At 56.3% G+C, this 26,685-nt stretch overlaps 1 protein-coding gene across 8 annotated transcripts in view; it reads left to right on the top strand.

Annotated features, from left to right (window-relative positions):
• The window catches only part of SHANK3 (SH3 and multiple ankyrin repeat domains 3), a 265,221-nt gene that overhangs the window by 98,863 nt on the left and 139,673 nt on the right, over positions 1-26,685 (top strand). For all 8 annotated transcript variants that reach the window (XR_010430985.1, XR_010430983.1, XR_010430984.1 and 5 more), the window contains exon 12: positions 7,920-8,265. Coding sequence is in view for 5 of the 8 variants with exons in the window: in XM_064656805.1 (XP_064512875.1) it covers positions 7,920-8,265 (346 nt within the window). In the remaining 3 variants the exon portion in view is untranslated. The remainder of the gene's footprint in view (positions 1-7,919; positions 8,266-26,685) is intronic.

Genomic DNA, 26,685 nt, shown 5'->3' on the forward strand with positions numbered 1-26,685 from the left:
CCTGGATGCATTTTTTTTTTTGGTCAGTACAGAGATGTGGATGGGAATTATTTTCCAAGACAGAGCAGAAACACTCCCTGGCTTTCTCTGGTTTTCTGTATCATCGTTGTTCATGGAATTGTGTGGGGTCGGTCACAGGTCTGGGCAGTGCCAGGATTTCCTCCAGGGATTTTTCCTGAGAGTCCAGGCAGGACCCTCGATGTGCTGAGTGTAACAAGGTGAAAGGGAGGAATGAAAGATGCACCAGCTTCTTGCAAAGAGAGGTTTCCAGGGTGGAGCTGCATCAGCCTGATGGATTTTATCTGGAGGGAAAAGCTGAAATCCTCATCTCCCAGCACCACATTTGGGAATTGCTCGGAGAGGAGAACCAGCAAGTTTAATTAACGTGTTTCCAGCAGGTTAAATTTCAGTTTTACAAGTGCAGAGTGGAATCTGCTTCCAGCTGGGAAGGGCTGGCTCCGAGCAGGGCCAGGGGAAGGAGTGAGGAGGAGCAGCAGTGCAGGGTCTGGGCTGCCTCCTCATCCCATCCTCTTCCTTCTGTTTTCATTCCTGGAAAAAAAAATACCTGGAAGGTGTCTTGGAGTGGCTGCTCTCTCTTGGATAGGAGAGAAACCTGGGCATAATCTGCCATGTGTGGGGAGATGCCATGTGTCCAGTTTGGGAGGTGTTGTGTGCCTTTTCCAGTCTGGGAGATGATCTGTGCCTTTTCCAGTCTGGGAGATGCCATGTGCCTTTTCCAGTTTGGAATATGCAGTGTTCCCTCTCCACTTTGGGAGATGCTGTGTGTCTTCTCTGCTCAGGAAATGCCATGTACCCTCTCCAGTTTGGGAAGTGCTGTGTCTTCTCCAGTGTGGGAGATGCCATGTGCCCTCTCCAGCTTGGGATATTCCATGTGCCTTCTCCAGCTCGGGATGTGCTTTGTCCCTTCTCCGGTTTTTGGGAGATGCTTTGTGCCTTCCCCGCTTCGCTTTGTAATTTTCCACTATTAAAATGTAAATGTGGCCCTTCAGCTTGGAACTGTGCAGACATTTGCACTCCTCGTGCTTTGCTCCTTTCCATGAATATTTAACATGGAAGCAGCAAATCCAAACAACCTCGGAGCGTTGATTACACCCGGGTTCGTTCCGAGCCCGCTCCAGGTGCCTCTGGAGCATCTCGGGGCTTGGAACTCCTCGGGGAGCGGTGGTTGCATCCCACTCTCCTCGGGCCTGGGCAGGGAGCGGCGTCGGGCCCCGGGAACGCCCGTGTTTCCTTTCTGGAGAGCAGAAATGCAGCTCGGAGCGCCGGGGGAAGCGGGGCTGGCTGGGGCACGGCGGAGCCGCTGCGAGCGGCGCTGTCATGGAAACTGAGGGGAGTCATTTTGCTGCGAGGAACCCAGTAAACAGACTTTGATTAAACTCTTGAGAAGGTGGAGAAGGGAATCTTCAAAGCTGATTGTGTGAACTGGGAGAAGTTGTGGGGTTTTTTTCTTTTTTTGCTTTATTGCCTCTCCCTTCCCCGCCGGGGACGGCGGATTCGGGGGGATGGGATGAGGAAACCTTCCTCAGAACTGGAGACCTGGCAGAGGCTGGAGGGTGTCCTGTTTGTGGCTCCTGGAGCTCAGGCTCAGTGGTTTATCATCATCATCATGATTATTATTATTATTACTGTTGTTGTTGTTATTATTGTTAGTGGTTTCAGGCAGGTTGAGGAGCGGTGGGACTGGCCAGAGTGTATGTTGGGTCTCATCCAGCATTTTGGGACATCCTGCCACATCTGAACACCCCTGAGCTTCCTGGCCAGGAGTTCACCTGCCAAAGCACAGCAGATCAGCTCTTCCCAGTATAAACTGGGCTCAGGAGCAAGCTGCCCATGTGCAGCTGGAGTCTCCATACTGAGGTTTGACCCTTCAGCCGCTGGTAGGGGAGCAGCTCCTCAGGCATCCTGCCAGCTCCTGCCTCCCTGTCCCTGCTCTGAGACCAGGGGACAAGGAGCCTTGTCTCAGCAGGGTGTCCTTGGGGCCAAGGAGGCCAATGGGATCCTGGGGGGCATTTGGAAGAGCAGGTGGAGGGAGATGATCAGGGTTCTGCTGAACAGAAGACTAAACTCTCTGCACAGCTGAGGGTGACCTAATTTTTGGCTGACTGAAGCCACTCTGCTGTGCTGGAGAGGACTCAGAGCTGTGGAGCAGGTGGGACTGTGGCATCTTCACTGTCCCCGTGCTCGGGCTGAGCTCTGGCTGTCCCAGGCCAGGCACTGCTCATCCCAGGCAGACACATGAGGAGGGGTGAGGGAGCTGGGGGGGCTCATCCTGGAGCAAAGGAGGCTCAGGGGGGACCTTCTGGCTCTGCAAGTCCCTGCCAGGAGGGGGGAGCCGGGGGGGGTCGGGCTCTGCTGCCAGGGAACAAGGGCCAGGCCAAGGGGAAACGGCCTCAGGCTGGGCCAGGGGAGGGTCAGGTTGGGGCTGAGGAGGAATTTGTTGCTGGAAAGGGTGGTGAGGCCTTGGCAGGGGCTGCCCAGGGAGGTTTGGAGTGCCCAGCCCTGGAGGTGTCCCAGGAAGGCCTGGCCGTGGCACTCAGTGCTCTGGGCTGGGGGACAAGGTGGGGATGGGGCCCGGGGTGGGCTCAGTGATCTCAGAGGGCTTTTCCAACCTCAGGGATCCTGGAATTCTCTGATGGTGCTCAAAGCAAAGAGTTTTGGTTAATTTGGTGCTCCCACCCTGGTCTCCATCAGAGCAGCAGGTGTTTCCCCAGGGTTTTCCTCAGGAGAGGGATGCACAGGAAGCCCCACCATGGGTCCCTTCCTCACCTCTCCAAAAAAACCCACATCCATTGTGGGCATCTCTCCTGTCCTTCTGCCATCTGGCTGTGGCACAGACAACCTTCTCTTCCCCATTTCTCTTCCACATCCAACAGATTTCATCCCCCTTGCTGTCTGCATCTCGTTGCATGTCACGGCCAAGAACATGCTTCTACCTCTCTGGTTACATCTAATTTCTGCCCAGAAAGACCCAGGTTTGTGCTGTGTCTGCGTGGCAGAGCTTCCAGCCTGGCTGGGTGGAAGTCTGTGCTTGGCTGAGGGCTCTGGAAAAGCTCAGGGGTGTCTGGGGAGCGGCTCCTCCATCACCTAGACGAGCAGTAGCTCTGCTCCTCCGGCTGCTCTCCCCCTGTCAGGCTGCCTGTGCTCCTCAGGGGGCTTTCCTGGGCATGTCCTGGCATTTCTGGCTCTCCAGCCTCTGTGTGGAACCATCTGGTCCTGGTCCAGTTGCCTCCCTGGCAGCACAGTGCCCTGAAGTGGGTCTGAGGCAGTGCCATGGCCAAGCTCAGCGCTCAGCTCGGGGCAGGTGAAGTGTCCATCACCTCAAACTCTGCTCTGGGGCTCCCCAGGGCTCTGCTGACCCAGGGCACACCTGGATCCTTGGGCTGGGACACCTGAGAGCCTGGGCACCTTTGCAATGCACACATGTATCAGTTGAAGGTCTGTGCTGCTGTGACAGGGCTGGGAAGTGGCTTCGTCCCTCGTTTTTGGGAGTCCCTTGCCTGTAAACCCCCCTTGGGCAAGTGAGGCCCCCCTGAGGGCCAATTAAATGACACAGCCAGTGCAGGTCCCTCCTGTCTTTGAAGGAACTGCCTTTGCAGTGACACCTCTGTCCTCTTGACATGCCTCTGGAATTAAATACTCAGGAAGGACATTGAGGTGCTGGAGCAGGGGCAGAGAAGAGCAGCGAGGCTGGGGAAGGGACTGGAGCCCAAGTGCTGGGAGGAGAGGCTGAGGGAGCTGGGGGGGCTCAGCCTGGAGAGGAGGAGGCTCAGGGGAGACCTCCTCACTCTCTGCAACTCCCTGACAGGAGGGGGGAGCCAGGGGGGGTTGGTCTCTTTTCCCAGGCAACTCTCAGCAAGACAAGAGGGCTCGGTCTTCAGCTGTGCCAGGGGAGGTTTAGGTTGGATATCAGGAAGAATTTCTTTGCAGAGAGGGTGCTCAGCCATTGGAATGGGCTGCCCAGGGAAGTGGGGGATTCTCCATCCCTGGAGGTGTTTAAGGACAGACTGGATGTGGCATCAGTGCCATGGGCTGGGAACCACGGCGGGGTTGGATCGAGGGTTGGGCTGGATGATCTCAGAGGTCCCTTCCAACCCAGCTGATTCTGGGATTCTATGAAACTTTGGCTTCACAACCTGTTCTGTGACCTGGATACCTTCACGTCCACTCCTGTAAATGTTGTGCCCCGGGGACTCCTGCCCTTGATGTCGTGATAAATGGATTAGTGGTTGGAGAGTGGCCCTGGGCTGCTCCTCCAGCCCCTCTGTGCTTCCTCTGGATGTGAATCCCAGGCAGAGGTTGAGTTTTTCTTTGTTTCTCAGCTGGATCCTGTCACTTTGGTGCTGGGAGGGAGCGCTGTGAATGTGGAAGGTGGTGGCTGGGTGTGATTTATTTGACAGGCTGAGTTAAAGCACTTGCCCTGACCTGTGTCAGGAATTATAAAGTACCTTCTTTTTTACCAGGGAGCCCTTGAGCAACCTGTTTGTGCCTCACTGCCTGGTGGTTGGGGCTTGCTGGGAATATCTCACCACCTCCCTGGCCCCGACCCATTCACATCTCCCAGTGGGGAGGTTGTGCTGGTCCCAGTGGGGAGGGCAAGGCCCAGGACAGGTTCACTCCTGCTCAGTTAATCTGAGACAAACAGGAGCAGAGGAGACCTACAGGGTCTCCTGCATGGTGACCTTGCCTTGCAAGACAAAACCTGCTCTTACTTTTTGTCTTTTTTTTTTCTTCCCTTTTTTTTTTTTTTTTTTTTTTTTTTTTTTATTTTTTTTCTCTTTTTTTTTTCTAATTTCCTTTTCCCAGCTCTCCAACAGGATAATTCCATGGGAAACTTTGTATGAGTGGTTCAACATACAGTTAGGACTATTTCCCTAAGTACTTAATACCAAAAAAGTAATAATTAACTTATAAAACACACCAAAGGCAGCCTGGGGTAACCAGGATAGTGACCTGGAAAGGGCTGAATGACATTCCTGGCTTCTCCCAGGATGGGGGGAGGAATATTCCATTGCCCACTCATGGAGCACCACGGGACAACCTCTGTGGGGCCTCACTGGTCCCCAGCTTGGATCATGGAATCATGGAATGGTTTGGGTTGGAAGGGACCTTAACCACCCAGTGCCACCCTTGCCATGGGCAGGGACACCTTCCACCAGCCCAGGTTGCTCCAAGCCCTGTCCAGCCTGGCCTTGGACACTTCCAGGGATCCAGGGGCAGCCACAGCTTCTCTGCCCAACCTGGGCCAGGGCCTCCCACCCTCCCAGCCAGGAATTCCTTCCCAATATCCCATCTGACCCTGCCCTCTGGCACTGGGAAGCCATTCCCTGTGTCCTGTCCCTCCATCCCTTGTCCCCAGTCCCTCTCCAGCTCTCCTGGAGCCCCTTTAGGCCCTGGAAGGTGCACCAGGCTCAGGTGGACTCTGTGGCAGGACCATGCTGAGCTCAGGCTGTGAGCTCACAGAGTTTTTTGGGTTTCCCCTGTGCTGTTGGTCCCTGGAAGCCCACCACGGATGTACTCACATGGCCAGTCTGGAATCATAGAATCACAGAATCATTTAGGTTGGAAAAGCCCTCCCAGCCCATGGATCCCCCCCGTGCCCCATGCCCACCTTGTCCCCCAGCCCAGAGCACTGAGTGCCACGGCCAGGCCTTCCTGGGACACCTCCAGGGCTGGGCACTCCAAACCACCTCAAGAAACCTCCTTGCATTTCCAGTGGCTACTTCCAGTTCCTACTGATTTTTAAACCTTCCAGCACCGTTTGGACATGGCACCCATTTGATATTTCCTTCTCATATTTTTTATGAATTGGTTTTCTGGAACTGATTCAGTACAAAACTGAACTGTCTCCTGGAGCTCTGTCACGTGCCTGGGTGACACGTGAACTCAGCTTGGTGAGCCTTGTCCTGCCTTGGTGGGACATCCCAAGACCACGTGTGGATGTGGCACTCAGGGTCTCGGGTTAACGGTGACCTTTCCAGTGCTGGATGACACTTGGACTTGATCCCTGAGGGCTTTTCCAACTCTTTTTTTCTGAGTTTTCCGGAGTTTTGACCTGTTTTTCCCGCTGGATGTGGGTGCTGTGGGCAGGTGGTGGTGGCAGGAGGTTGGGAACGTGGACCCTGCCGGCAGAAATTCCCCCTGCACGTGGTTGGAACTCATGAGGGAGCGAACGCATCGCGTTGCTACGGCAACGGGGAGAGTTACGGGCGCCTGAAATTCTTGTACTTTGAACTGAAAATATTCCACGGAAAAATATTCCGAGTGTGGCCACCACAGCACGGCCAGGAAGGGCCCTCAGGGGGGTTGGGTCATGGGTGACACAGGTTGGGGGCCTCGGGCAGGTCCATCCTCTGCAGCCCACGGGAGCGTGTTCGGGAATCCCCCGCGGAAGGTACCATGGGAGAGGTGGCCTTGGAAGGGATGTTTTGGATGCAGAAGGGGTGGGAGGTCCCTGTTAGCGGGATTGCACCGTTCCTGAGCCTGCTTGGAGCAGGAGAATGGGAGACTCCCTGTGATGTACCCGTCCCTTGCTTTGGCCGCTGTGGTGGCACCAGGAATGGGCTGGACCTGCCTGACTCCGGGTTCCCCGCTGGGTATTGCCACAAAATTTTAAGTCTGTTAAACTTTGGGATGGAAATGGACTCATTAGACAGACTATAGGAAAATCTATCTTTCCTGACAGGAGTTCTCCTCTATCCTGGCCATTCCTGCCCTCCCAGCTCAACCCCACAGACATTCCCTGGAGAAGGGGAGATTGAGAGGAGACCTCGCTGCAGTTACATCTTCCTCGAGTGGGGAAGAGGAGGGGCAGGGACTGAGCTCTGCTCTGGGGGGACCAGGGACAGGGCCCAGGGAAGGGCTGGAGCTGTGCCAGGGCAGGCTCAGGTTGGATCTCAGGGAAAGGTTCTTCCCCCAGAGGGTGGTTGGCACTGCCCAGGCTCCCCAGGGCAGTGGGCACAGCCCCAAGGCTGCCAGAGCTCCAGGAGGGTTTGGATGATGCTCTCAGGGACAGAGTGGGATTGTTGGGGTCTTATTCAGGTGTCTTATTCAGGGCCAGGAGTTGGATTGATGATCCTTGCGCGTCCCTCCCGACACGACACATCCTGAGCTTCTGGTGGTTCCCCCATCATGTGAACCACCACCTCCTAACCAACCACCTCCCAACCAACCACCACCTCCCAACCAACCACCACCTCCCAATCAACCATCACCTCCCAACCAACCACCACCTCCCAATCAACCATCACCTCCCAACCAACCATCACCTCCCAACCAACCACCTCCCAACCAACCCTCACCTCCCAACCAACCACCACCTCCCAACCAACCACCACCTTCCAACCAACCACCACCTTCCAACCAACCATCACCTCCCAACCAACCACCACCTCCCAACCAACCACCACCTCCCAACCAACCACCACCTCCCAACCAACCATCACCTCCCAACCAACCACCACCTCCCAACCAACCACCACCTCCCAACCAACCACCACCTCCCAACCAACCACCTCCCAACCATCACCTCCCAACCAACCACCACCTCCCAACCAACCACCACCTCCCAACCAACCACCTCCCAACCAACCCTCACCTCCCATCCAACCACCACCTCCCAACCAGCCCTCACCTCCCAATCAACTCTCACCTCCCAACCAACCACCACCTCCCAACCAACCACCACCTCCCAACCAACCCTCACTTCCCAACCAACCCTCACTTCCCAACCAACCCTCACTTCCCAACCAACCCTCACCTCCCAACCAACCCTCACCTCCCAACCAACCATCACCTCCCAACCAACCACCACCTCCCAACCAACCACTCCCAGCCCGAGCACGGCCAATGCCGCCCGCTCTCCCATGGTCTAACAACCCCCCTTTCCATGTCTCCCCCAGTGCCTTTCCGAGAGACGCCAAGCTACACGAAGCGGCGGCGGATCCTGGGCGGCGGCGGCCTGGCGTCCCCGCGCCTGCTGCAGCGCTCGGCCAGCGACAACAACCTGAAGGCCGAGAGCCGCGCGTCCTACTCGCCGGTGCCGTCGCTGCGCAGCCTCCCGCCCCAGCTGCTGGTGCAGATGCAGGAGGCGGCGGCCGGGGTGGTGGTGGCGGCGGGGGACGGCGGCCTGGCCGGCTCGGGCAGCGCCCGCAGCGCCCACAGCCGCTCGCCCTCCCTGCAGCGCGTGCAGGAGGAGAAGGAGGCCGACCTGCCCACGCTCCGCAGGAGCAGCCGCGGCAAGGCCAGGTACGGGCGGGCGTGGGGGGAGTGGGGAGAGGGCGTGGCATGGCGTGGGTGGGTCGTGCCCCCGTGCGGGTATGGGATCGGGCACAGTGGGATCCCGGGTGGGAATTGGGAAGGCTGGTGGAGATTGGTGAAGCTCCTGCAAGGAGTTGGCTGGTCAAGAGCCAGAGCGAGGGTGTCCTGGGGCTGGCACGTGCCTTCACCTGTATGGGATCAGGCACCTGTATGGGATACTGGGTGGGAAGTGGGAAGCACGCTGGGGCCCAGTGAAGCTCCTGCAAGGAGCTGGCTGGCCAAGGGGAACAGAGCAAAGGTGTTCCATGGCTGGCATGTGCCCCACACCTGTATGGGATTGGGCACCATGGGATCACAGGTGGGAAGTGGGAAGGCTGGTGGAACTTGGTGAAGCTCCTGCAAGGAGTTGGATGGCCAAGAGGAACAGAGTGAGGGTGTCCTGTGGCTGGCGTGTGCCCTCACACCTGTATGGGATCAGGCACCTGTGTGGCATCCCAGGTGGGAAGCAGGAAGGCTGCTGGGGCTCAGTGAAGTTCCTGCAAGGAATGAGGCTGGCCAAGGGGAACAGAGCAAAGGTGTTCCATGGCTGGCATGTGCCCCACACCTGTATGGGATCGGGCACCACAGGATCACAGGTGGGAAGCGGGAAGGCTCGTGGAGCTTGGTGAAGCTCCTGCAAGGAGCTGGATGGCCAAGGGGAACAGAGCAAAGGTGTCCCATGGCTGGCACGTGTTCCCACACCTGTATGGGATCGGGCACCATGGGATCACAGGTGGGAAGTGGGAAGGCTGGTGGAACTTGGTGAAACTCTTGCAAGGAGCTGGATGGCCAAGAGGAACAGAGTGAGGATGTCCCGTGGCTGGCGTGTGCCCTCACACCTGTATGGGATCAGGCACCTGTGTGGCATCCCATGTGGGAAGCAGGAAGGCTGCTGGGGCCCAGTGAAGCTCCTGCAAGGAGCGGGGCTGGCCAAGGGGAACAGAGCAAAGGTGTCCCATGGCTGGCACATGTCCCCACACCTGTATGGGATCGGGCACCACAGGATGCCAGGTGGGAAGCGGGAAGGCTCGTGGAGCTTGGTGAAGCTCCTGCAAGGAGTTGGATGGCCAAGAGGAACAGAGTGAGGGTGTCCTGTGGCTGGCACGTGTTCCCACACCTGTATGGGATCGGGCAGCACAGGATGCCAGGTGGGAAGTGGGAAGGGCAGTGGAGCCCTGGTGAAGCTTCTGTAAGGAGCGGGGCTGGCCAAGGGGAACAGAGCAAAGGTGTTCCATGGCTGGGTGTGCCCCACACCTGTATGGGATCAGGCACCTGTGGGGCATCCCAAGCGGGAAGCAGGAAGGGTGGTGGAGCCCAGTGAAGTTCCTGCAAGGAGTGGGGCTGGCCAAGAGGAGCAGAGTGAAGGTGTCCCGTGCCATGGCTGGTGTGTGCCCTCACGCCTGTATGGGATCGGGCACCACGAGGTCCTGGGTGGGAAGCAGGAAGGGCTCCTGTGAGGGGCAGGGCTGGCCAAGGGCCAGAGGGAACTCGTCCCGTGCCATGGCCAGCGTGTGCTGCCCATACACCTGTATGGGATTGAGCCCCACGGGATCGGGCACCACGGGATCCCGGGGGGAGGCAGGAAGGCCAGTGGAGCCTGGTGAAGCTCCAGGGTGCAGACCTTGGCACGGGCACCGAGGGGTTCCCTCTCTCCCCTGCCCAGCCCCCGGTGTGTCCGTGGCTCTCCAGAAGGTGCTGAGCCTGCGTTGCTGCCGTTGCCATGACGATGGACGTGCGTCTGGAAAACTAATCCTGGGAGGTGGCACATTGCAGGGAGGGCAACGCCCGGCACGTCCCAGCCCACCCGTGGGTGTCGTGGGGATCGGGGACGTCGTGGGTGTCGTGGCTGTTGTGGCTGTCGTGGTGTTGCGGTTACTGATGTGCCTCCCACGGATCCAGCTGCTCAGCCAAACCCACCGGCTTGGCACTGTGTGGTGGGCACCCTTGTCCCATCCCTGAGTGTTGCTGGATGGTGTCCTTGTGGTTCTGGTGGCCCGTGGGTGTGGGAGCACAGTGGATCCCACGATTATCCCGCTGCTCCCCGTCGCTTGCCGGTCATTCCAGTGGCAATGTTGGCTCCAACGCTGCTCACGCCGTCGGGTGGGCACGGGCACCCATCCTGGTGCAGGGGGGTGCCTCTGTGCCACCCGTGTGCTGTGGGGCTGTGGGAGAGCAGGAGGTTCCTTTTGGTGACTGTGGGGTCAGGCTTTGCTTTTGGATTCCTGTCAGAATCATGGAATCATGGAGTGGTTTGGGTGGGAAGGGACCTTAAAACTCATCCAGTTCCACCCCTGCCATGGGCAGGGATACTTTCCACTAGACCAGGTTGCTCCAACCTGGCCTTGGATACTTCCAGGGATCCAGGGGCAGCCACAGATGCTCTGTGCACCCTGTGCCAGGGCCTGCCCACCCTCCCAGCCAGCAATTCCTTCCCAATATCCCATCTCTCCCTGCCCTCTGGCACTGGGAAGCCATTCCCTGTGTCCTGTCCCTCCATCCCTTGTCCCCAGTCCCTCTCCAGCTCTCCTGGAGCCCCTTTAGGCCCTGCCAGGGGCTCTCAGCTCTCCCTGGAGCCTTCTCTTCTCCAGGGGAACCCCCCCAGCTCTCCCAGCCTGGCTCCAGAGCAGAGGGGCTCCAGCCCTGGCAGCAGCTCCGGGGCCTCCCCTGGACTCTCTCCAGCAGCTCCACGTCCTCCTGCTGTTGTTCCCAGGGCTGGAGCAGCTCTGCAGGGGGGCCTCACCTGAGTGGGGAATTTAGGGAAAAAGGAACACATCAATGAATGAAAAATAACAAAAGCAAATGTAAAATAGCTGCTCCAGGGGAAGAAAACCGAACCAGTCAAGTACCTACCGGGGTTCTTAATTAATAGTTTAACTCAGGAAAAGTTGCAGGATGTTTTCCAAGCAGCTCAAAGGAGGCATCTGCTCCATGGGCAACTCCAGGAGAAAACAGAGCGATGTTAGAGGAGCCAATGATGGATTATGGGATGGAGAACAGCCTTGGTCAAAGCCAGGGATGGCACCTCCGAGTGATGCCCGTGGCAAGGACGGGGGAGGTGAAAGGTTTCCTGAAAACCATCAGGGATGAGGGGAAAAAAGCCTCTGCTTTGAAGAGAGATTTAGGAGAGCGGGATTGTTACCTTAGAAACCAGATGAACGGGAGGAAATATGGGAAGAATATTGAAAATACCGAGTGGCTGATGGGAGGGAAGTGGGGAACCTCTGCCTGTGCCGTGGCACACGGAGAGAGAGGATGCAGGGAAGTTGCTGGGGAGCCACACAAATCCAGGCTGATATAGGGGGGCTTCCCAGCCTGGAGTTGTTTCAGGAATTTGGGATGTTGCTGGAGCTTGTTATAAAGACACGAGGAGGTTGATGTGGGTGAAAAAATCCTGTGGGCTTTTATAATTTATAAGGTTTAGGAAGTATTCCCAAAATAACCCAGAGCAGCTGGTGGCCAGGAAGGAGGGAAGAGGAGCTGTACCCAAATGGGCAGTTCCCAGTGAGGGGAGGGCAGGAATATGGCCAGAGAGGCAGATGGCAGGAATTTGGGGTCTGCTATGAGCTCATTTTGTAAAAGATATATAGAAAAGTGCATTTTAGTCCATTATTTTCAGGTACTTGTGTATTTTTTCAGGGATAGGAGAATCATGGAGTTCACACTGAGTTCAAAGGGAGGTGAAAGTCCCGTGTGGGAAACCTGCATGTTCAGGAATTCCCAGAATTGTTAAGGTTGGAAAAGAACTTTAAGGTCATCAAGTCCAACCATCAACCCACCACCACCTTCACCACTGACCCACATCCTCAAGTGCCACAGATACAGGTTTTTCAAACACCTCCAGGGCTGGGCACTCCAAACCTCCCTGGGCAGCCCCTGCCAAGGCCTCACCACCCTTTCCAGCAACAAATTCCTCCTCAGCCCCAACCTGACCCTCCCCTGGCCCAGCCTGAGGCCGTTTCCCCTTGGCCTGGCCCTTGTTCCCTGGCAGCAGAGCCCGACCCCCCCCGGCTCCCCCCTCCTGGCAGGGACTTGCAGAGCCAGAAGGTCCTCCCTGAGCCTCCTTTGCTCCAGGCTGAGCCCCCCCAGCTCCCTCAGCCCCTCCTGCTGCTCCAGACCCTTCCCAGCTCCCTTCCCTTCCCTGTACATGCTCCAACCCCTCGATATCTTTCTAGTCATATAAGGCCCAAAATTAGTGTTCAGAAAACAACTGGATGTGGCACTCGGTGCCCTGGGCTGGGTGACAAGGTGGGAGTTGGTCCCAGGTTTGACCTGATGATCCTGGAGATCTTGTCCAGCCTCAGCGATTCCCCCGCCCTGCGCTCACGGACACTTCCCACAGAGTTATGTGCTAACAAGTTTAGAGCAGCTAATTAACAGTGGTGTTTTGTTTGACTCAGTATTCCTTTCACTTGTTATTGGCCTTATCGCTCTCCCAGTCGGTTCCCAGCGTGTTTGTGTTGGTTTGACAGAGCTTTCATTTGCTGGCGGGCTGGTGGAGCGGAGCGGTGATCCTTATCTCAGCCCCGTTCTCAGCTCCCAGGGATGTTTCATTTTCAAACAAAAAACCCTTCACTTTGTGCTAAGTGACAAGGCATCCATAAACATGCAGAGTCCTCTCACATCTTCCTTGAAAAGTCTTGCAGAAAAATTGATTCTGGGTCAGATTTTTATTAGAGTAAATATCAAGAAAATTTAGCGTCTGCAGCGTCGCCCCAGTTCTTTATTCTGAGGGTGAAAACTCGCAGCAAAATTCTGATTGTTTTGCAAATATATTCAGGATGTCAAAGAGAATTCAAATGAAAACTGGTTTAGCATCAGGGTGTCGTTTTTTTCCAGAAATGATGTGTAGAAGCACCTCGTGCTGCAATGGCCTTGGGAGGGAAAGACTCGGGCGATGCTGGAGGTTAATCCATAGGATGATGGAAGGGTTTGGTTTGGAATGGATGTCAAAGCCCACCCAGTTCCACCCTTTGCCGTGGGCAGGGACACCTTCCACCAGCCCAGGTTGCTCCAAGCCCCGTCCAACCTGGCCTTGAAATCCTTGGATGAGCCTTGCACGGCGTGTCCCCAAATGCCTTCGGTGCTCGTCTGCCTTTGTCCATAACCTGCTCCTGGGAGGGACCCCCGGGGTGGGTGTTGTTGACATGATTGGCTCTGAACCTCCCCAGTTGCTTGGTGGGTCATTGGGGCCCCGGGAGGATCAGAAGGGTCTGATGCACAGACGTCACATCCCGTCCTTGGGAAGCCTCGGGGATGGACATTCCCTGGTGTTTTCCTTGTTCCTACCTGTCTCTGTCCTCACCATTAGGGAGTTTTCTAACATCTGACCCAAACATTCCTTCCTGTGGTTGTTACACCACGGTTACACTGCTGTCCCACTCCTTCATGGAATCCCTGAGGTTGGAAAAGCCCTCCCAGCCCATGGATCCCCCCTGGGCCCCATCCCCACCTTGTCCCCCAGCCCAGAGCACTGAGTGCCACGGCCAGGCCTTCCTGGGACACCTCCAGGGCTGGGCACTCCAAACCTCCCTGGGCAGCCCCTGCCAAGGCCTCACCACCCTTTCCAGCAACAAATTCCTCCTCAGCCCCAACCTGACCCTCCCCTGGCCCAGCCTGAGGCCGTTTCCCCTTGGCCTGTCCCTTGTTCCCTGGCAGCAGAGCCCGACCCCCCCCCCGCTCCCCCCTCCTGGCAGGGACTTGCAGAGCCAGAAGGTCCCCCCTGAGCCTCCTTTGCTCCAGGATGAGCCCCCCCAGCTCCCTCAGCCGCTCCTGCTGCTCCAGCCCCTTCCCAGCTCCCTTCCCTTCCCTGCACACGCTCCAGCCCCTCCAGGTCTCTCCTGTCTGAGGGCCCAGAACTGCCCCCGGGATTCCAGGGGGGCCTCCCCAGGTCCCAGCACAGGGACAGGGCTGTGCCCACGTGGTGCCCAGAGCAGTGCCCCAGCAGCAGGAGTGGGGCAGCAGAACTTGGCTGGGTGTTTTTGGGCTGTGTTTGGTAACTCCTCTCCCTCCCTCCCTCCCTGCAGTGTGTGATGTGTGACTCACACCCCACGTGTGAGAACCTCCACGGTTTCCCCCCCTCCAATCCCACTACAGGACCACGTGTCTGCCCAGCCCTTGTGTGTTGATGATTCCTGTGTAGTTTTAATTCCGTGGGTTTAGCAGGATCCATGTAGGCCCCAATCCATGTAAGCCCCAGTCCTGTTCTCTGCAGGCCCTCTGTAGTGCCTGTGTTTTTGTCAAGGATCTTCTCTGACCCCTCCATCACTTTGCTGAAGGAGGTGCTGGCCCAGCTCACCCCTCACACACCCCTGGTTCTCCCACCCCTGGGTGGGAAGGTGTTGGAGGAGGGAATCCTCCTCCTACCCTGTGTCTAGGTGGTCTGGGGGCAGGGGGGTAGCTGGTGATGCCTCACCTCAAGTCCTGGGATTTGGAACTGGAGGGGCTTTGTGGTCCCTTCCAACCCAAACCATCCTGTGATTCCACAATTCTGTCCTAAAGAACTGGAGACAGAGATGGGATCGGGCATCAGGGAGGGCCAAAAGTGACAGAAGTGAGAGGCAGTGTTGACACAGCCCCACGTGGGTGTCGTTTTTCCACCCATCAGTGTGGCTTTGAAGGGTGACAGGTGACCCTGGGAGCTGCAAGGGGAGTTCTTGCAGGAGAAGCCCCTGCAGTGAATGAGGCACCGGTGGGGTCTCGAATCCTGGGGGCAGTTCTGGGCGTGGAGGGGCTGGAGCGTGTGCAGGGAAGGGGAGGGAGCTGGGAAGGGTCTGGAGCAGCAGGAGTGGCTGAGGGAGCTGGGGGGGCTCAGCCTGGAGCAAAGGAGCCAAGGCTGAGGTGTGTGGCACCCTCAGCAGCAGCTCCTCTCTCTGCTGGTCCGTGACAAATCCCCCCTGCCTGATCCCACCTCGCTTCCTGCCAGCCCAGAGCAAACACTCTGCCTTGCATTTGCTCCAGTTTTCCCCCCAAGAAATGAAGTGCTGGCGTATCTGCAGCTTTTCTCTTTCCCCCTTCCTGCCCATTTGCTGTTTTCCGCTCTCTTGGGCACACAACACGAGCCTTCAAAGGCGGCCTTGGCTGTTCTTCGACTGCTTTAATCTCCTCTTAACCTCCCTTCCAGGTGTGTAGCCAGGCACATCCAAATATCCTTAATTAATTCCTGCTTCTGGTTTCCAGGTATGATCTTACCTCTCTGCCTCTGAAATGTCGCTGCTGAGCCCTGACTTAAGCACCTTGGTCTTTCTAGTTTCATCCGTAGGGAAACTTTCCCTCTTTGCAATTCCCAGCAATTCCCAGCAATTCCTGGGCTGTTTTCCTTGCTGTCAGTGGATTTAGGGAATGAATACCTGCTTCTCTCCGTGGGGCATTCCCTCTCATGCTCAGGGGGCTCCAGGTGGTTTTGTCTGTTGGGTTGTGCTCTTCCTCTGCATCTGGCCATAGCAGTCACTCCTGGTTCCCAGTTTCTGTTGGGTGTTTGGAGTCAGTGCCCCATCCCTGGAAGTGTCCAAGGGCAGGTTGGACGGGGTTTGGAGCAACCCAGGCTTGTGGAAGGTGTCCCTGCCCATGGCTGGGGGTGGGAGTGGATGGGCTTTAAGCTTCCAACTCAAGCCATTCTGTGATTCCATGATTCCATGACTGTCTTGGGTTAAAAGAGGCCTCTGGAGTGCATCTGTCCATCTGTCCCACCCTTCCATGAAATCCTGCCTCCCATTAGAGCTTGGCCTCACTCTGCATTGCTGGGCTCTCTCACTTTCTTCCTAAGAAGTGCCCAACGTTTGTCACTTCCTGATGGTTCCTGGAGCATCACCTCTGCCTTCACATGCTCAGACACTTGGAATCAAAGTGCTAAAAGAGCTTCCAGGGCTGTTTCTGCACCTTATTCACAGAAATAAATTGTCTTGAACGCAGCCCAAGAGCTCCCTGGCCAGTCAGTGCCCGGATCCTTCCGCAGATCCCTGGATAAATCCAATCTCTTGTTATCCCTAATCCCATAAGCTGCCGTCAGAGGGGCGCAGCGGAAGACACGGGATCAGAGTGAATATCCACCAAGCCCCATATCTCATCCTGGCATGTGCCTCAGGAGCAGGACACGTGCTGAGGAAACCAGGGATTATCCCCCCCCTCCAGTCCCTGCAATGCCTCCTGTCCCTGAGCCTCGGGAGTGTGGTTGCTGCTGCGTGGCCACTCGGGCAGATACTCTCCATAACAACTGCTCCGAGCTCCTCAGCAGCCAGGAAATACAGAGAACATCCTTTTCCAGCTCCTCCCTGAAGATTCCTGGCTCTTTGCCACCTCTGAACGAACATCCTTCTTCCGAAATTGCTAAAACTGCAGTTATTGCATCAACCCCAACCCGGGGACTTTATTTCTAATATTCTTGACCTCTCCTTGGGGGGTTTAATAGAATAAATGCCTTGTCCCAATCGCTTTTTCCCCCCGTATTGTTACTTTTAACAATATTAACAGATCCACTATTCCCAAGCCCTTTTATTCCTCAGCAGGGGGAATGAGATCTTTGCCCTGAGTACCAAGCCACGGGTTCATTTATTTGTTTATTAAACGCCTGAGATGATTTGTTTTCCCTTCCTGGCTCCTGGAAGGGTCGGAGCCGTTTGATTTGCTCCACCTGCAGCAGGGATTTGGGAAGAAATCGCCACGATTTGTTTCATTCCCGGCTCCGTGCCGCGGTTTCCAGCCCGGCATCAGCTGCTCACTGGAGTTGCCTCTGCAGCTCAGCTGTTCCCTACGGCTGCTTTTCCCAGAGAAATCCCTGGAGTTGGTGGTGAGGAACCTGGAGGTGGGTGGTTGCCACTTCCCTGGGGTCACTGGGTTGCCTGGAGCCCTCCTGGTGGTGCCGTGGCTGTGGGATGTTGTACTTCGAGGTGAGATAGTGAGGGGTTGTAGGTAGGGGTGTCTTGCTCCATCCTCCAGGACAATTCCACCACTGGGGAATGAGGTGCAGAGGGTGTTGTGGAGAAACACGTGGTGGGGAGAGCGAGTCCCAGCTGTCAGCCCAAACCAGGGGGGTTTGCACAGGGATTGCAGGGGATGGCCGGGGTCACCTGGTCCAGCCTTCCCATCCTCCAGAGAAAAGGGCTCCAAAACCTTGGCAGTGAAGCAGCTGGAAGGGCCTCACCTGTCCCTCCAGGTGTGCTCCTGCCCCTCTCTGAGGGCTCAGGCTCTGGGGTGGAGCTGAAGCTGGAAGGTGCTGGAAGGCTTGGACTGGGCACTGGCTCCGAGCTCCGATCCTCCTCCCTGCTCCCGAGCTGCTCCATGTGCTGCTGCCGCCTGCTGAGCTCTGGGACCTGCCCAGAGTGTGCCCAGCACTCCCAGGGCCACTGTCCTGCCCAGCTGTCCTTGTCCCCCAGGACTGTGCTGTGTCCATGGGGCCGATTCCTGCCCTCGATCCAGGTCCTTGTGGAGCGGTGGCTGCTCCAGCTGCTCCCACACGGCCCCGCTGCCCCTCTGTGTGCACCCAGAGCCAGCCCCCAGTGCCACCCATCCCCGTGGGGAGGGAGGCACCACTGCTTTCCAGGATTTCTTCTCGGCACAGCCTCGCCTTGGCCGTGCAGGTAACCCCATCCCAGAGCTGCTGCTCCCACACCTGCGCTCCCGAGGGGACTCTGAGCAATATCCAGGAGAGATTTCCTCCCTGCCAGGCCTTTGTCTCTGTAATCACTGTTGCTGTTTGCCTCCGAGCTCCCAGAAGGATTTGTGCTGGCAGCCTGGGATCCCAGGGAAGCTTCAGGAATATTTATTGTGCTGGGCAAAATTAAAATGGGACCGGCTGAGCTGAGTGGAGGTGCCCAGCGGAGCCTGCCCGGCCTCCAGGACCCCTCGTGGCTGAGGGAGCTGGGAAGGGGCTGGAGCAGCAGGAGGGGCTGAGGGAGCTGGGGGGGCTCATCCTGGAGCAAAGGAGGCTCAGGGGGGACCTTCTGGCTCTGCAAGTCCCTGCCAGGAGGGGGGAGCCGGGGGGGGTCGGGCTCTGCTGCCAGGGAACAAGGGCCAGGCCAAGGGGAAACGGCCTCAGGCTGGGCCAGGGGAGGGTCAGGTTGGGGCTGAGGAGGAATTTGTTGCTGGAAAGGGTGGGGAGGCCTTGGCAGGGGCTGCCCAGGGAGGTTTGGAGTGCCCAGCCCTGGAGGTGTTTGAAAAACCTGTGTCTGTGGCACTTGAGGACGTGGGTCAGTGGTGGCCTTGGCAGTGCTGGGGGATGGTTGGACTCGATGATCATAAATCCAGCTTCACTGATTCCATGATTCTGTGATTTCAGCCTGTGTTGCTGCCCCACTTGTGGCCACGGTCTGACAAACTGGGGCAAATGCTGAGCTGAGCTGTCCTTCCAGCCCCTCGGGGAGGCTTCTCCCTCTGTGCAGGTGCTCCCCAAAATTAAACAGGGAGGTTGGGAACGTGAGGGGCAGCACAGCAAGGAGCAGGAAGGGTATCCCAGTTCCTTGTATTTGTCAGAGACACGGCCTGAATGTTCTGGGCATCGTCGGGCCACCTTCACTGAAGGGGTGTGTGGGGTGAATGTGGGGGGCTAGAGCTGCTCTTGCCTGCAGAGTGTTGGAAAGGATGGATTGAAGGAGGAGGACGTGGTTCATGCAGTGGTGGGGCTGGAGGAGCTGCAGCACAGCCCTGGGCAGGCAGAGGCTCCACTCAGAGCATCACTCTGCGTGTGAGGGAGCAGATCCAGGGTTATTTATGGCTGATGGAAGAGCAGGGGGAGCAGGGGATGGTCCATATGGGGAGGGAGCTCAGTTCTGGACGTGCCACAGCGCCAACAGCCCTGGCAAGGCACAGGGATGCCACGGCACAGGGAATCCAGGGATGATTTCACCTGTGCCAGTCCAGGATGTTTAAATCTAACCTTGGCTGCAGGGCTGAGTCACAGCCAGGAGGAGCAGGGACTGAGCAATGGAATGCTGGAGCTGTGCAGGAAATCATTACTGAAGGAATTCTTTACTGAAGGATTTCATTCATTACCAAAGAATTTCTGACTAAGGGAATTCTCCCCTGTGAGGGTGGTGAGGCCTGGAGAAGAGAAGGCTCCAGGGAGAGCTGAGAGCTCCTTGCAGGGCCTAAAGGGGCTCCAGGAGAGCTGGAGAGGGACTGGGGACAAGGGATAGAGGGACAGGACACAGGGAATGGCCTTAAGGTGACAGAGATTAGGGTTAGATGGGACATTGGGAAGGAATTGCTGGCTGGGAGGGTGGGGAGGCCCTGGCACAGGTTGCCCAGAGCAGCTGTGGCTGCCCCTGGATCCCTGGAAGTGTCCAAGGCCAGGTTGGACGGGGCTTGGAGCAACCTGGGCTGATGGAATGTTGGGTGGCAGGGGGTGGCACTGGATGGGCTTTAAAGTCCCTTCCCAAGCCAAACCATTCCATGATTCTGCCCATCAGACAACAAACCTGGAGAATTCCCAGCATGTGCCCAGCAGGCTGGAGCTGTGCTCCTGACAGCCTGTTCAGGGGGATTTTGGCTCCAGGACAGCTCCTAATCTTTTTTAAAGCTGTCTGGATGGATGGCTGCTCCATAATCCCAGTTTTTTCCTGCTTCTCCCAAGTGTCCTGTGCAAGAGCAGAAGGAGGAAACAGCTCCTCCTTTGTAGGCTCTTTTATCCCAACTCTTGTCTCCCTGCTTGGGAAGTGGTCCCAGTTTGGCAGGGTTCTGGTCCTGGTTTGGGCAGTGGCAGCTCTGGGATGAGCTGGGATTTTGGGAGGGTCCTTAGGCTGCGCCTCTGGGACAGGAGGCTGCAGCTTCCATCAAGTTCCTGCTGCTCCATGGACTTTGTGGCTGCTCTCCTTCCATCCCAGCAAGGGCTGGGTGCTGGTGCTGCTCCCAGACCTTTGGGACATCTCTGCTGCCTCCATGGGATGTCCAGCCAGGGAAGTTCCCGGGAGGGACCGCACACCCCGGAGCGGCAGAGGCTGAGCTTCCTCCCGTGACCAGCCATATTTCAGGAATTTTACAGCTTGGTTTCGTGTTTATGTGGCTCCTGACCCACGGGCAGCAGTCTCCCTGTCAGGCTGCCAAGGGCTCCGGGGTCCCGTGGAGCTCTCTGGCGCGAATCCTGCGGAATGACCCCGCTCCGGAGGCTCAGTGCCCCGCCAACGAGCCGGGATTTATGGCCCGGGCTCTTCCCGGGCTCCCTGGCCGTGGTGTGTGCACCCCAAACCAGCCCACGCTTTATGGCCTGGCACGGAATTGCTGGTGTTGCCTGGAATTCAGCCTGGGCAGCAATCCCTGCTGTTGTTCCCCGTTTATGGAGCCCTTCCGGAATTCCTGGCATTTTCCAAACTGCGCCGCTCTCCTACTGAAGAATTATTGTTTTGTGGGTTTTTTTTTTTTAATCTTTCTGTTCAAATCTCTCCCAATCTGAAGCTTCTCGTGTTTTTTCGTTGCTCCTGGCTCGGCTTCACTTCAAAGGGAGAGGAGGTTTTTTTAACGAGCGAGGTGAGGGGGGAATGGTTGGATGTGTCCTTTGTGTGGATCCGATGCTTTTACACAAACCCAGCGTGATAAAAAGCTGATGTTTTACATGAGTGTTGCCCAGGCAAAGAGGTGCTTCACAGGAGACAAATTCTGATTTTGCATGGTAGCAGGGATGAGAAAAACCCCGGGGTTTGTAGTTGTACATTTATTTTTAAACGGCTGTTCGCTAAATCAGGGACCCGTAAATCCCGTCGTGGTCCAGGTCAGGGCTCTTCTGAGAGATTTATCTATTACAGATGGACTTTTAGATGGGATATTGGGAAGGAATTGCTGGCTGGGAGGGTGGGGAGGCCCTGGCCCAGGTTGCCCAGAGAAGCTGTGGCTGCCCCTGGATCCCTGCAAGTGTCCAAGGCCAGGTTGGATGAGGCTTGGAGCAACCTGGGCTGGTGGAAGGTGTCCCTGCCCATGGCAGGGGTGGCACTGGATGGGCTTTGAGGTCCCTGGTGAGGCCCTGGTGAGGTTGTGGTGCAGGTGGTCAGTGGGTTCTGGTGGCTCAGCATGTTTTTCCCTCTGCTCTGGAGCTCATCTTGGGATTCCCAGTGCTGGACTGGGAGGGTGGTGGAGGTGACCACGGGCAGAGCTGCCTTTTGGGGCTGAGGTTTGCCCAAACTGGGATCAGATGTTTGTTACAAATGTGTGACTCTCACGTGCTCCTCTGTGGCTTCTACTCTGTGGACTTTCAAACCTCCTTTAATTTACTGGAGCAAAATGAATCATGTTCATACAATCGTGGAATAGTTTGGGTAGGAAGGACCTTAAAACCCATCCAGTGCCACCCCCTGCCATGGGCAGGGACACCTTCCACCAGCCCAGGTTGCTCCAAGCCTCGTCCAACCTGCCCTTGGACACTTCCAGAGATGAGGAATGTTCAAGGCCATGCTCAGACCTTGTCAGACTCTGTTTGGGGTTCCCATTATTGCAAAATCACCTCTTTTTACCTGTTGGGGAAACGTTTTTTTGGCATAGTTTGTGCCACAGACAGTTTTAGGTCCTGATTTGCTGTGGGTGTTGTGGGAGTTGGTTGTTCTGGGATCGATTGTCCCCTCTGTAGGACAGTCACCTGCTGCTCTCACAATGGCCTTCCAGGACTTGGGACCTGGGGAGGCCCCCCTGGAATCCCGGGGGCAGTTCTGGGCCCTCAGACAGGAGAGACCTGGAGGGGCTGGAGCGTGTGCAGGGAAGGGAAGGGAGCTGGGAAGGGGCTGGAGCAGCAGGAGGGGCTGAGGGAGCTGGGGGGGCTCATCCTGGAGCAAAGGAGGCTCAGGGGGGACCTTCTGGCTCTGCAAGTCCCTGCCAGGAGGGGGGAGCCGGGGGGGGTCGGGCTCTGCTGCCAGGGAACAAGGGACAGGCCAAGGGGAAACGGCCTCAGGCTGGGCCAGGGGAGGGTCAGGTTGGATACTGGGGAAAAATATTTCACAGAAAGTGTTGTAAAGCACTGGAAGGGGCTGCCCAGGGAGGTTTGGAGTGCCCATCCCTGGAAGTGTTTGAAGAACATGTGTCTGTGGCACTTGAGGCCGTGGCTCAGTGGTGGCCGTGGCAGTGCTGGGGCAATGGTTGGACTCGATGATCAGAAAGGTCTTTTCCAACTTTATTGATTCCATTCCATAACCTCATCACAAGTACATATTGTGGTGTCATGCCCTGGCTCCTTCCCCATTCTGAACAAAGATCAGCCCAGCCCAGCCCTGTCTGACCACAACAGTCTCTCTGGGATTTGCCTGCACTTCCATGTGCTGATTTCTGTAGCCTCGTCTCCATTATCCCACCAACCTCTGCATTCCATCCTCATCAAGACAATTTCATTTTCAGGCTGCCTTTGTGCCCCTCTCACCCCAAGGCACCTCTTTTCTCCAGGTTCTTTTTTCTGAGCACCCCACCAGCTTTTCCCTGTTTGCTTTAATTGCCTTTGCCAGCTTTTCCAGCTGCTGCAGCTTCCCAATGCTCCTGTTTGCCTGCCTGCTCACACAGGAGGCTCTGCAGAGTTTTGGCTTCTCTGATTAGTGTGCTTGGAGTGAGGCTGCTGCTGGTGGGTTGTATTTCACTGACCTGGAGTTTTTGGGGAGTGTTTCGGTTCCCACGTGCACGTTGTGATGGAAAGCTTTTGGCACTTAGTGTCTGCTGGCAGCTGGAAGCTTCACACGTGTCTGGTTGCATTGGAAGTGTCATTTGGGAGCTCTGGTGAGGGTAGGTGTGATTTCCATCCCCTCCCTCGGTGTTAAAGCTGACAGGGAACCCTTCCCAGGGGGACGTGCCCATCAATATCATGGATAAGCTGCTGCTCTTCCTTCGGGGAGTTTTCTCCCTCTCTCTCCCCTCAGTTGTGCTGCTCTGGAGGAGGCCTCGAAGAGGAAGGATGGCTCTGGACAGCCTGTCCAACGAGCAGCCCTGGCTCCTGGGGCTCTGGGTCACTCGTGTTTGGCTCTGGCTGACGTGTCCCCGTGGGAGGTGGGAACGGGTCATCTGAGCTGGGCTGAGATCTGGGGCCCAGGAGATGCCAGACTGAGGGTCTTTGGATGAGCTGGGATGGAAGCTGGGCTTGGTGGGTGTCAGCATAGTGCTGTGCCACCCAATCCAGCCCCTTCTCCTGGCTCCCGTTCCTCCAGCAGCTGCATCCTGCCGGGAGTAGAGGTTGGATGGGGTCAGACAACCCTTCCCTGCCCCATCTCCAACAGGCTGGGGGGTCCCACAGCTCCAGAGCACCGAGGGCACGTCCCTCCACGGAATGTGGGGGCTCACAGGGACAGGCAGTGACCTTTCCTGGCCCTGCCTGTCTCCCCCCCTGCAGCCCGTGGGGACCGGGGCAGTTGGGAGGTCGGTTTGTCCCACAGAGGACGGACGCGGCTCAGGGAGGTCCCTCCTCCCCCTGAAACGCTCCCTCGGCAGCTTCTGGTCACCTGAGGGGTTGGTTTGGCACTTCACAAGGAGGAAAATGAAATGGGAACTCCACAAGTGCCCTTTATCTCCCTCCTGGAGTTCCATTTATGGCATTTACACGCTCCAGGAATCCTCTTGCGCTGCGACTCCCGGGCACGTCCCGCTCTTTCCATCAGCTCTCCCTCCTAATCTGATTCCCAGATTCAAGACCCGATTCTCAAACTCAATCAGATCCCCTTTGCAGTTGCCTGATAAACTGCAGCGGAGTTTTTATTATTGGAATAGATTAAATTAGGCTGCTCCTTTCACAGTCCTTAAAGATGCAGCTCTGCTTTCCCTTCTGTGCCCCTTAAATGGGTATCTCCATATATATCCATATATATCCATATATATCCATATATCCTGCGGAACAGGGCGGGAGCTCCGTGTGGCTGCTCATTCCCTGCGGAGAGGAAGGTCTGACACGCGAAGTAATGCTTTGTGACATCCTTAAATCCACTTATTTTGCTGCTGGATAATTTGTCTGCCGGAGTTCAGGCATCAGTCAGAGACTATCAGCTGTGCTGGCAGATCATTTGCAGGTACCTGTGGCCATTCCAGCTTTGCTGTTTGGGTGCAGATCCCGGTGTTCCCTGTTCTGGGGTGGGAAAAGGCTCTGTTTTGACCCGGAAAAGAGGAAACGGCCTCAGGCTGGGCCAGGGGAGGGTCAGGTTGGGGCTGAGGAGGAATTTGTTGCTGGAAAGGGTGGGGAGGCCTTGGCAGGGGCTGCCCAGGGAGGTTTGGAGTGCCCATCCCTGGAGGTGTCCCAGGAAGGCCTGGCCGTGGCACTCAGTGCTCTGGGCTGGGGGACAAGGTGGGGATGGGGCCCAGGGGGGATCCATGGGCTGGGAGGGTTTTTCCAGCCTCAGGGATCCTGGGATTCTCTGAGTCAGGTGTCTCCTTTCGAGTCTGCTCAGGTCAGACTCTCCCAGTGGAGGGATTTCTGCCTTGGGTTTGTTCTGTGGCTTTTTAAGCCTGTGGAAACTTTGCTCTCCACAACATCCCCTGGGGTGAGTCCTGCACCTTCCCTGGGGCTGAGCAAGAGCTCCCTTGTTCTGCTCCTCCCCCCACTTCCTTTACACCACCCAGTCCCTGCAGTGGGAGAGCCTGTGAGCAGCTGATCCCTGGGGATCTCCTCAGTCCCACCCCAGCTCTCCCAGACCTCTGCTGTGTCCCCCTGTTTCCTCCTCCCAAGCTGCAATCATGGAATCATTGGATGGTTTGGGTCGGAGGGGACCTTCCAAAGCCACCTCATCCAACCCCTGGCCATGGGCAGGGACATCTTCATCCCCTGGAAACACAGGGGGCACTTTTCAGTTTGTTTTTCTCCCCTGGCTTTGTTCTCTTGGAGCATTTCCTCGGAAGCTCCATTAACTGTTGGGCTTTTAAGTCCCTGACAGGTTTTCTGTTGGGATGTTTGTGAACAATGACGGGTTTTTAGGCTTCCTGCACGTTGTTCTTCCAACTCCGTTTTTGCCTCAATTTAACAAAATAACGTGAAATCTGTTCTGTTTTTTTCTCATTTAAATACAATTTTGTCTTTTTAACTGTCGTTCCCTGCTGCTCGTAACCTCACAAACCTCATAACCTTCCAAACCCTTCTAGTCCTTCTTGACAGGGAGTTTGTGTCTGAGCATCCAACCAGGTGTCTTGGAACATCTCCAGGACTAAAAGCCTTTGCTTTTAACAGTCCATGGGAGTTTCTTATCACCTAGATTAATTGTTAGGAATTTTGGAGTCCCTGTTTTTAAAAACTGAGCACAGTGGCAGCTCGTAGAATCCCAGAATATTTTGGGTTGTGAGGGACCATAAAGATCATCTCATTGCCCCCGTCCATGGGCAGGGTCACCTTCCACCAGAGCTCAACTGGAGGTGATTTTTTGGCTTCCCTTGGCTCTTTGTGACGTCCCACTCCCCTCCCAGGTCCAGCCCTGCCTTCCCAAGTGCTTGGAGTTGCATTTTCCTGCTGTGTCTTTCCTCCACCGCGTTTCCATTGAACCCAAAGTCTCAACATTTTTATTAAACCCCGGCATTTTGGTCTCCTGCCTTATTTCTTAGACTTCCAGCTCCTCTCCAGAGGAAACACAAGTGATGCTTTGGGGTTTCTATTTTCTCATTGTGTTTGTGCAACTGCTCTTCACGGTTTATCTGAGCCTTCCAGCTCCTGTCCTCTCTCTTTATGGCTCCATGACTCATCCCAAAGCAGGTGCTTTGCTGCATGTCCTGGCTTTCCTACCCCTGGAGATAAAAGCTCTCCCGTAACCTTGTTAAATCCCAGCAGCTCAATTCCACCAGGGTTTAGCAGGGTTTTCCTCTCCAGCATGGGAATCCAATTTTTAGAGCTTTCCCTGGTTTCTGATCAGCACAAATCCTGCTTTTTTACCCCATTTTCCCGCTCATGCCATGGGATTTTACTCCCTGCTCCTCTATCTGGCTGTTGAGGCTGTTTCAGAGAACATTCACATGCAGGTCTTGATCTTCAGCTCCCCAAGAGCCTCCTCCAGCTGCTCTTTCCCACTCCTCCTGTTCCACCGACCCAGGGATCTCAAGCATTGCCCACAGAGGTTGTGGATTCCCCATTCCTGGAAGTGTCCAAGGCCTCGAGCCCCAGGTTGGACAGGGCTTGGAGGGCAGGGACACCTTCCATAGACCAGGTTGCTCCAAGCTCTGTTCAGCCTGGCCTTGGACACTTCCAGGGATGGGGATGTCCAAGGTCAGGTTCAGGAACTTTTCTAGGAATGGGGAGTATCCAAGGTCAGGTTCAGAAACTCTTCTAGGGATGAAAAGGTCCAAGATCAGGTTCAGGAACACTTCCAGGGATGGGGATGTCCAAGGTCAGGTTCAGGAACACTTCCAGGGATGGGGATGTCCAAGGTCAGGTTCAGGAACACTTCCAGGGATGGAAAGTGTTGAAGGTCAGATTCAGGAACACTTTCAGGGATGGGGATGTCCAAGGTCAGATTC

The sequence above is a fragment of the Pseudopipra pipra genome, chromosome 5 (genome assembly GCF_036250125.1).
Source record: "Pseudopipra pipra isolate bDixPip1 chromosome 5, bDixPip1.hap1, whole genome shotgun sequence".
NCBI classification, from domain to species: Eukaryota; Metazoa; Chordata; class Aves; order Passeriformes; family Pipridae; genus Pseudopipra; species Pseudopipra pipra.